The 10,822-nt window shown below is 39.8% G+C and overlaps 1 protein-coding gene and 1 non-coding gene across 2 annotated transcripts in view; both read right to left on the reverse strand.

The window, feature by feature from the left end:
* Nucleotides 1-2,605: 2,605 nt before the first annotated feature.
* The window catches only part of tmf1 (TATA element modulatory factor 1), an 11,516-nt gene continuing 3,299 nt past the window's right edge, over nt 2,606-10,822 (reverse strand). The window contains exons 3-17 of the mRNA XM_020593019.1: nt 10,216-10,319; nt 9,830-9,956; nt 9,545-9,650; nt 8,682-8,824; nt 7,797-7,963; nt 7,206-7,362; nt 6,602-6,694; nt 6,322-6,478; nt 6,036-6,228; nt 4,510-4,579; nt 4,337-4,429; nt 4,075-4,197; nt 3,814-3,972; nt 3,450-3,575; nt 2,606-3,328 (exon numbers count right to left, since the gene is read on the reverse strand). Of these exons, the coding sequence (XP_020448675.1) occupies nt 3,188-3,328; nt 3,450-3,575; nt 3,814-3,972; nt 4,075-4,197; nt 4,337-4,429; nt 4,510-4,579; nt 6,036-6,228; nt 6,322-6,478; nt 6,602-6,694; nt 7,206-7,362; nt 7,797-7,963; nt 8,682-8,824; nt 9,545-9,650; nt 9,830-9,956; nt 10,216-10,319 (1,959 nt within the window). The 3' untranslated portion in view covers nt 2,606-3,187. The remainder of the gene's footprint in view (nt 3,329-3,449; nt 3,576-3,813; nt 3,973-4,074; nt 4,198-4,336; nt 4,430-4,509; nt 4,580-6,035; nt 6,229-6,321; nt 6,479-6,601; nt 6,695-7,205; nt 7,363-7,796; nt 7,964-8,681; nt 8,825-9,544; nt 9,651-9,829; nt 9,957-10,215; nt 10,320-10,822) is intronic.
* trnar-acg (transfer RNA arginine (anticodon ACG)) lies at nt 4,910-4,982 on the reverse strand. Its single transcript has one exon. It is a non-coding gene; the product is annotated as a tRNA-Arg (tRNA).

The raw sequence follows: 10,822 nt of genomic DNA on the forward strand, positions 1-10,822 counted from the left end.
GCTAAGATTTAGCTGTGGCTAGCACGGCCTGTTTCCCAAGACGGCTGTCTGAAACCAGTTCTGTCAGAGGCGGTTTTACAGCCAGGACAGTTTGTCCTTGTGGATTTTTGAATACTCAGACAGTCCCCGGCTTCCAAAAGAGTTGGTGTCTCTGTGTAAAACAAACATTATCCAGTGCTCGCTGCGGTTCAGGCCTAACTTGTATCGTCGCTCGCCCCGATGGCCGAACAGCTCAACCGTTTTTCTAGCTAATGTTTACAGGAAGATGCAGGCATCAAGCTACTGCTTGTTTACATCGTAGTCTGCATGGTAAAACATATTTAGCAGCCTCTTTTATAATTCGAATAAAGACCAACTTAAAATCACAAAATCCAATGAAAGCCGGTACACAAGGCAGCGCAACTTTATTCATATAACGTTAGCACATTTCATATACAGAGGCAAACCAAAGAGCTTTACAGAGGTAAGGAACAACTGTAACAACACTAAAAACAATAAGCATTAAAACCAGATAAGACAAGGCAAACAAATATAGTTTTTTTTTACAAATATAGTTAAAATGAGATAAAATACATGCTATTTTAACTAAATATAAAAATAAAGACAACTACTGAAGGGTCCTTTTGCAATCGCCAGAATCACAATCTTATGTCTTCTCCCAAAACCTTGAAATGTGTCATTTTTAGTCTTAACATTTGAAACCACTCACCCCATAGACTTGAGAAAACATCAGGGCTTTAGGGTCACAAGGGACAAATGTTTATTTTATGTTTTTGATAAATGTTTGTCTTGACACAACAATCAGCAGCTATAGCATTTCACAAGTTCCCATGATGCGTTTGCTTTGAATTGTTAATACAGTGTCATGTGTGAATTGTGTAGTCTCAGTGGAGTGTCAGTGATAGTTAGCCTACAACAAATGTAGCTCAAACTATGAGACCATCAACTTAGTTACTGGCTTTTGCGCAATTTTCTCAAATACACTGGATTTAGAAATAGGATGTTGTAAGGAACTGGTCATATGAAAGACTGGAAACACTTTATAATAAGGCTACAAATCATATAACCAATGTTTAATGCATGACTCATAATTTAATGTATAAAGTTGTACAAGATCATCTGTCAAAGATCATCAGTACAAGCCATGGAGGTCCTGTACACCTCATGGGTCAAAAGGAGGGCGGAGACGCGGACTGTTTGAATTCCTCCCCCCTGGACGGCGCTACAGGTATGCCAAGACAACCAGGCACAAGGACAGTTTCTTTCCCCGGGTCATCACTCTGATGAACACGTACAGGTCTCTATAAGTACTTTTACTCTTATTTATTTTATTATTTTCTATCTCTTTTTTAATGCACATTCCCTTGCTTGTTGACATGTATGTACACATTGAGAGCCGCTGTACCAGAGTCAAATTCTGTATGATCTTCATGATTCTGAAGGTGTATCATGAATTTCTGTCACCACTAACAAACGATCAAGTCAGTGTGGCTTTCTGTGATTAGTTTATACTTTATAAATCATAGGTTAAAGATTTTAATTCACAATGACTTGATATTAGGGGTGTGACGATACACTCAGCTCATGAGATAAGATGATACACAATATTGGGTTCGCGAGAACAAGACGAGATTTTAAGTTGGGCTGTCCCCTAATAGTCTAGCGGTTGATTCGTTAGTCTCGAGACTGTCAGTTGACTGAAACTCTCTTAGTTGGCCCCCTGTTTATATTCTAACAGCAGCACTATGCCATCTGACATAACACCATCTGTAGGAACAGCAACAAAGGTCATGCAATGTCTGCCTCCCTTGCCTCATACCTTCCAGAGATTTTGAACATTAGATATTCTATATGTTAGCCCATCTGTATGCACTGTCTTGCGATGTGTCACATGGTCCAAAAACAGCTTAGAAATCTTTTACGGGGTTGTTGCCTTTCTGGGGAGTTTCAGAGACTATGCATTACTCAGACTACATACATGACAAGCTGATAGTCAGTGCCCAACAGTGACCTAACACATTAGCCAACAAATTGAACCGTGTGTCCAAAGACGGGGTTTGGTACTAATATTTTTCTATTATGAGAGCTTGAGCCAGGCTTTTGAACCCGAGGCCCATCACCTCTGGAACTTCTATCTTAATGGCAAGGGCAGGTAAACCCTACAGACTGCACGTGAGGCAGTAAAGTGACGATCTTCATCAACTGAAAGTAGTATTTCCAGAAAACAGGCGATTGTTTCATCTGAAGCAACAGGATGTCTCTGCTTTTGAATACAAATTGAATAACCTGTACCACTGAATACTGCCCCAAAGCAATCAGCATCCACATTTTTTCTTCAGTAAATGCATGTCTAGTTAAATAGGCTTGATACAGAAAAAATGAACTTATAATTGGAAAAAGTATAGTTTACAACCCTTTGTTCAACATTTTTTTAGATCTTTATACAATAGTAGGTAGCCAATGTTTGTTAAATAAAATATTTGCATTTATCGCAAGTCTTACATAAAATTAGAGATCTGTTTGAAATTGTTTAGAATTGTTAGAAGCATGTAGTAAAATGTGTCAGTGCAGTGAAAATGGCTAATAAAGTGACTCCATACAAAGATAATAGTATTTTTCCACCATCCAAATACATTTATTTATTTACATATTGATAGTTTAAAATCCAATATTAAGGATTCCAATCACACACTGCTCTCTGGTTTACAGTCATTTGTAAGAAGATCAGAATACATACATTTGTCTGTACAATATTTGTAATATATTTCTTAAATCATTCTGATTATGCATTAATAAACTAGGATGAATTTTATAGTGCAAAAAAACCCATCACCACCTCCTACAGTTATAAACTGTCCATACAACACTGTGTCAAAGGTTCTGTTATGAGAAATTATATCTAAAGCAAAATTTGTATTTAGTCCCAAAGATTTCAAGTTGATACTTTCTCAAACTGTGATTATCCTTCATACTGATTCTGTAATAATGTACTGTATTGTATGTATAATCCAAACACCCCTTTTAAATAATGTAAATAGTACTTAATTAAAATAATAGATAATGAGAAATCAATTTTCTTTTGACAGTGATTAAACTTAAAATGTTCTTCCCTATCTTTTGTGTGTGTGAATGCATGGGTGACTATAAGATGTTCAACTGATCTGTAACACAATGCAGCAAAAACAGTTTATTTCTGGTTCTGCAGCAGTTCATCGATCTGCATTTTGTACATGTTCTTTACATCTTCAAGGTCCAATCTCAGCTCCTCAGCCTCTTCAGCCTTTTCTCCATACATCTGCAGGATGGTGTTGTGCCTCTGCTCCAGATCCTGAAATGCACAGCCACACAGATTAGCAGAACATCAGCTGAAACACAGTAGCACAACAGAAGAGTCTGAGAGTTGTAATTAAATGTCTTCTGATACTACTGTCAAGATTTATAGCCCTTACCTTGAGCTGAATTTTCAGTTTAGGGATCTCCTTCACCTTGTCCTCCATGTCATCATTTTGATTGGTGAGTCGAACCAGCTCTTCCGCAATCACAGAGCGACTCCTCTCCAGACTAGAGATTTCAAGCTACAACAGCAGGAGGAAAGAAAGTGGTCAGTAAATACCACTCACATACAGCACATACTGAAGCTGCCATTTGTTGCAGGAGTAGAATTCTTTTTTATTACATATCAGAATGTTCATTTTGCTGTTGATACATCTGGTCAGTCTTTTAGCTGCACACAGATGGTGCTGACATTTATGCAGAACCATCAAACTAATAAAGTCTTATTCAACTTTATATGGGTTTGTTCTGAATTTCTACCTGTAGCTGCACTATCTCTCCTTCTCTGAGCTTAAGCTGAGACTGGAGGTTTTCTATTATGCTGGAGCCCCCAGACAGTCTGGCAGCCTCATAGAGATTGGTCCCACTCATTGATAAAGACGTGGTCATGGTACCCAGTGAGTGGTCTAAAGAGTCATCCTGGGGAATAATAAAACAAGGTATAAAACCATTCACGCTACAGAAATTCAAGCATGTATACGCTAATTTTCTAGCCACTTTAACATTTTCCCCAGTATGTACCTGGGAAAGAACAGAAGTATGTAGACCAGTGTTGTCCACCCCACTGATGGAGCTGGAGCGGGACAGGGAGGGTGTGGAAGAAGCTGGGGGCTCTCCCACAGAATGGGCCATAGCTTTGCGCTCCTGCCAAGGAAAACATTTTCACATTATTAGAGAACAGAATGAAAACATCTTAACTGCTCGCATACAGAGTGAAAAAACTGTCTCTACTTACTCTGAGAAAAATAAAAATATTTTCTAAAAAGCTGAAAACTCTCTAAACCTTTTCCTTCAGTGCTTCTTGTGCCAAGTAGAATTTCTTCTTCTCTTGCTCCACTTTCATCTTTTCCATCTCTAGTTGATTGGTCAGTAGCAGCTGGTAGGAGAAGCAGAAAGCGCATGAGGAAGCTGTTTCATGCAGCATATCAACAAGAGTAGGAACAAGCTTTATGGCACCTTTTCCTTCTTGGTCTCTTCCTGCATTCGACTGTGCTCTCCTCGCAGATTTTCCAGTTCAACATGCTCCCTACAATAAGAAAACAATTAGTCACTGCAAATAATGAACAGCATTAATGACACAAAACTAAGTGAACAGGGTGTACAATCAAGGAAAATGCATAACAGTGTGAAATGCCATGGTAATTCCCTATGATCTTTACTATTGAAGGAGGCACAAGGTTTCTCAAGCAATTATGTGCTTAAATATGTTCTGCTTTTTTTTTACTGCTATATATAGATAATAGGGCGTAGCGGCATTTAACTACAGTATCAAGATATACTTTGTTTCCTTTTGTGCTACATAATGCTGCTCAGTAGTGTATATAATTAACATCTTTCAGAATGAGATAAAAGTATACGAGCCAGCCAGGAGTCGAACCTAGAATCTTCTGATCCGTAGTCAGACGCGTTATCCATTGCGCCACTGGCCCAGTCACAACAAGCAAGCTACTCTCAAAACATAACCATGTAGCACAAAAGCTCACTCAACAGGGGGTTCCCCACCCACCTCTGACTGCACTCTGCCTTTATCACAAAACAAACATTCTCCTGGAAGCATTACAATGACAATGAGATGTGATGACTAAATTTGAACCTTTTCACCAGTTTTTTTTTTTTCCTACTCTGAAACACTATGATGGTGGAGTGGGGGGAAAAAACTAACTGCAGACAAAAACACTGTCATCATGGAAAAGTGTCCCATTGGCAGTTATCCTTCAACAGCATGGCATGAGTAACAAGTCAGAAAATGCTCTCATTAAAGTGTCTCTGATGTAGCTAAGAAAAATCTTACAGTGCTTCCCATGCTTTCATACTCTTTTTTTTTTAACATATAGTAATGCAATAATGCTGTTCATCTGAACGTCCCTTCTGCACTAGCTCTCCCACAGCAGCAGCAGCAGCAGCATGTTGGCTGCTGCCCTCCTCCTACATCCATCTCTTCCTGACCCTTTCCTTGCTGCCTTAAGTGTTAACTTTATCCACTTGCAGGGAAGTCAATAGCTTGCTGACATTGACAAGAGCTGTATTCTAATGTTAGCTTAGCCAGCCTTACTAGCTTGCTAACAACTTTTTAGAACAGTTGGATCTCTGCAAATGACAACACTGTTTAAAAAAAAAAGCCCTGTGATTCGAAGCTGTTCACAGATGCTCCATCATCATGGTTGTCATGTATTTGTGATCTGTGTGTGGGAGACAGAAATAGAGGGGCGCACAGAGGGGCTGAGCTAATATATGTGCTATATACGACACCACACTGAAAAAAGATTTAACCTATTTTAAATCAATATGTGGCGGTCAATGCTGATATTGTGGCAGCCTGCCACAAATAAGTCAATGCATGGGAAACACTGTCTTACAGTTATCACAAACCATGCACATGTTTACAGACACGTGCATCAGCTCATTTATTCAGCCCCACAAAGACATAATGATGGCTGGTTGACTAACTCAGCCTAGCAGACTCAAGCGTTAAACTGTGTTACCTGCTGCTCTCATCCTCTAGTTTCTCTCTCTTGCTCCTCTCAGCCTCCAGCTGTGCCAAGGTTCTGGCTTTTTCCTGGCGGAGCAAGGAATTTTGGGACTCCAGGGCAGCCAGCTGAGACTTGATGGACAGCAGTTCTTCTGCTGCCGAGCGCTCCTTCTCCACAGCAACAGCCAGCTGTGTCTGAGCATCAGCTGGAAAAATGAAAACAAGGAAATAACAGGACGGCAAAACTGAAGTTAGGATTTTAGACACTTTGAGCAGTACTGTATTTTGATGATAGTTACCTAGCCTATCAGAGATATTCCTCTCCAATTTTTCCCACGATGCTGTTTGTCCACCTAATGAGGCCTGTAAGTTCTCAATCTGTCGCAGAAGGGGTCGTGTCGCTGAGGTAACACTCTGACTGAGCTCCTGGTTCCTGGACTCTGCCTCCTGAAGCCTCTGTGGAAAATGGCAAAAAGAAATGGTGCACAATAAACTCTTTGTCAAAATTATGGTTATGTTTGATTCTTATCAAAAGGAGTTAGCTTGGCTGAAGACCTTACTTAAAGCAGATTATATTACCTGTTGCAGTTCACTGATCTCCTCCCTCAAATAATCTTCCTTCCTTGCCTGCTGTTGCTCAGCCCTCTGCAGAGCCAGCCTCAGATCAGCAACCTGTACACAGTATTTGAAGGTATTAATGAAGGATGTCCTCTGTAAAGAGTACTCAACCATTTTAGCAGTTTTGCATACACCTAAAACATTGCTGGACTCACAACAGCCTAACTATACAGGATCAAAATCAATGTAGCAGAACCAGAGACACTGTCAAGTTTTAATCTTCTATGCGAAGTATTCACTGGATTGTGCAGCTTAAAGACAGTAGTTTTATGAATGAAAGCTAGTGCGGGTGAACAAAGTCTGGCTTTAATGCAAGCATCACACTCTGTCAGCTATGCATAAGCAAGGGCACGATCACAACACAAAATTTTGAGCACGGGTTGCAGTGCCTCCTGCACATTGGCAGAAGTAATATGCTTCTTATTCGGCACTTCCAAGGTATAAAGTTGTATGTTGTGAACACCAAACCCTAGTTTGTAAATGAGTAATATGAGCTTTAATGCTTCAACATGTATAGCAAACAAATTGTTCCATGGAGTGTGTTTATAGCAAGAGCCAAATTTACCTGGTTGGCTAGGGCCTCCTGCTGCACCCTGGCATCCTCCTGGGCTCTCTCAAGTGCCAGGCTCAGCTGCTCTTTGGCCTGCATTTCCCTGCTCATTGCTGCTTCTTCAACTTCGCTGGCTCTGCTGGCGTTAGCCTTGTGGAGTTCTGCGATCTCCCTGACATCAGAAAACAACCATTAATGAACGTCATGACTTCAGCCTGACTACAGTGTACTCAGTAAGTCTAAGAACAGTGAAACATTTTAGATTTTTTTTTGGTTTTGTTTTATTGTATTATTTCATCCCCTTAAAACTGGTCAACTACATGTAAAAGTAACTGCAATCTGTACACTGTTCACCCACTGTAGATGTAAATTATCTCAATATAAAAGGTGGAATTCAACACAATTTCACTGCATATCCAATAAACTGGAGGACCACAAAATATTTCTGTCAAATACCAAATTCTGTGCTGCATACTCTGTCAGACATTAAGTAACATGATGAAATATAAAGGACAATATAATATATTAGCAGGATTGTGAGGTCATATTTACATATTTACAGAGCCCTGGTGTTCAGTATTACTAGCAGAGTGTGTCAGTGTTTACTTATAAGAGTTGTCTAGAGCAGCCTGAAGGCTCCTGTTCTTCTCCCGCAGCTCCTCACAGTCTGACTGCAGCTGGCTCAGCTCCTTCTCCTGCCGCTCCACCACAGCATTCAGCTTCTTGATGTTTTCCCGGTGTTGTTTCTCAACCTCCTCCTTCCCATCTAGAACCTAACACATACAATATGGACAATTCACCCAATCATGAAAATTAATTTGGGAGAAAATGTGTAATGTTTATGGGGAAAATCCAGAAGCTCTAAAGCCTCCAAAAGAAACAAACTCATTGGTCTGAATTTCTTTATCTTTTTAGCCTGGTTTATATAATGGAACACAAAGAGAGAAGAACAATGATTAAAAAGTAAACTAATAAGAAATGCATTGATATACAACATAACCCTTATATTCTTCATCTTATCTGAACAATAAATACAGAGCACTGCTGTTTTATAATGCCTTCGCCAACAAATGCAATATTGGTAAAAGATGCTAAGAACTTGCATTGTTTTCTGACACAAAAAAACAGGTCAACTAAAAGTACTTTGACATGAGTCATCATCATGTCAAACCTGCTACGCTACCCTAATCACTGAGTAGCACTTGCAGTGGTAACATGGTTCTGAGGTGTGGATTTAGGCATTAATTCATACTGCTGTCATTTTCCTAAGTGTAGTGTATGTGATCCAAGTGGTAGCAAGATTTCCAACAGAGCAGCATCACTGACAGCTTTTAAATCAAGTTTCATCTGGTGATGAGTCCTGACTTCTTCACTAAAAAGTCAGAAACATGCCAAACAGTGGAACAACAAGAAGCAGGACACCCCAGAACCTCAAAGCCAATTCACTCTGTTTCTGATAGTATAAGCAACAACTGATCAGTGAATGCCAACCTGCTGTAGGTGCTTGAGCTCTTCCTCTTGCTCCTTGATCTTCTTCTGTTGCTTGGCGACCCTTGTGTCACTCTCTTTCTCCTTCACACGCAACTTCTTGATGATGTTGCTGTGCTGCAGCTGCTGCTTGGACAACTTTTCACCTTAAAGTGAGATAAAACAAACATCTTAGATAAATGTTCAAAAACAGATTCTGAGATGCTGCCCACTACTGAGCAGTATTTCACTAATAAGGTAATAAAGTCACCAGCTGTGTTTTTAACCCACCCACACTCTTCAAGCTTAATGTAAGCATGTTTTTTTCCATAATAAATAATTTGCTCTAACTTTAAAATTAGGGAATTAGCACTTTTCCATCCATATTCCTTTAATTAAGAAAATTCCAGACAGGTCTGTCATGGCTTAGTGCTGTCCCACTGGAAAATAAACACATTGGTGAAGGATCTCTGGTTCATTTAGACACAGTTTCAATCAGTTTGCAAATCTGCAGACCTAGGGATAAGAAATTTAAAATGTCCTTCATTTACTTAATAAAGACAAATATTGCTGGGAGATATACTGGGACATCAGTTAATGTGGGGAAGGTAAGCATGTCTATATCCTGGTGGTACATGACCTGCCATGCATTTACGTTTCTTCGAGCCACGATTCAACAACATATCTACTCTTCCTTTACATGCTACACGAGCAACTTATTGTGAAGTCAGATGCAGTAAATGTAGATGCAACAGTGTGCTAGAGTACAACAGGCTGTATGCTAAACATTTTTTGACTGCCTCAGTAGTTTTAGAGCCTATTTCAAGAGCATGTGTATGAGTCAGTGGAGGTGAAGAGTAACAGCCTACTACAGAAATTTGTCCTACCTTCTTCCAGCAGACCTCTGATCTGTTCCTCCTTCTCTCTGATCAACTCCATTGTATCACTGGCATTAAGTCTTAGAGAAAGCTCTTCACGCAAGCCTTTTATTTCCTGTGGCAAAGAAAAATGTTATCTTTGACACAAAACCTTTGGACATGCTTGATTTTAGATTTGAGCATCCACCTTACAAAATCTGGACTAGCTGTAGGAAGTCAATAAAATGCTTTGGCTGCTCTTGAAGAGCTACTGTATATTGAGAGATGGAGAATATAGACTAATATGCAAATTACCTTCTTGGCTATGTCCCTTTCTTTGCAGGCCAGCTGAGCCTTCCTCTCTGCATCTGCTATGCGCTGGGTGAACTCATCTTTTAGGGACTGAACAGTGGAACTCTCCTCCTTCAAACTTATCACCTCACTGGAGGACGAACACACTCATTAGTGTAAGAGCTCACTGTCAGAATCTATACAACCTCAATCAAAGCCAAGATTGATCTTAAAAATCAGCACAAGTTACTTAAAGCTTTACAGTGGTATCACTGGTAAGAGCCATGCCTCGCCTGGATATCAACAGAAACATTAGCCTGTTATTCAAAACAACTTCCTTATCAAGCATATTCACAGTGCCTCTGTAAAGAAGGTGTGTGTGTGGGTGTGGGAGTGTAACATATACTCACTCTCTAAGATTGTCACACTCTTCCTCGAGCCTGGCCTTGTCTTTGTTGACTGCCAGCAGCTGAGACTCTCTCTTCTCAAGGCGGCCTGACAGCTCATCAATGACCTATAACATGTCCACAACAGCATTTGTGTTTGTAACAGTAGTTGATATGGAAATATACCATGACAGTGTAGCAGAGCTATTCACTTCTGTTTTGCATTCAAAGGAAGGCTATGCACAATACTGAGTTGGTTTAAAAGATGGGTTGTTGCTACTTTAATCTTAAATATTGCTTTGTGATTACTGAACAGTTCCAAGTTATTTTTATGCCCAACTAAATGGTGTGACGTGCTATACAAAACAATCTCCCACAGTATATTTGCTCACCAAAGTGTGGCAATTATGGATGAGAAGAAATACACGATGGGGATATTTATTGACCTATTGTGGTTTTGTTTGCTGATGACACTACCATATGGGCATCGGGTGAAAACCTACAGCAACTCTCTGGACGGGTTACACAGGAACTTGAGAAGATAAAGAAATGGTGTGACAGTAATATAGTATCTCTGAATTTGGATAAAACTAAATTTATGGTATTTGGGAATCGCAGACTAGACAATGAA

The sequence above is a fragment of the Monopterus albus genome, unplaced genomic scaffold, assembly GCF_001952655.1.
Source record: "Monopterus albus unplaced genomic scaffold, M_albus_1.0 scaffold18.1, whole genome shotgun sequence".
Lineage (NCBI taxonomy): Eukaryota > Metazoa > Chordata > Actinopteri > Synbranchiformes > Synbranchidae > Monopterus > Monopterus albus.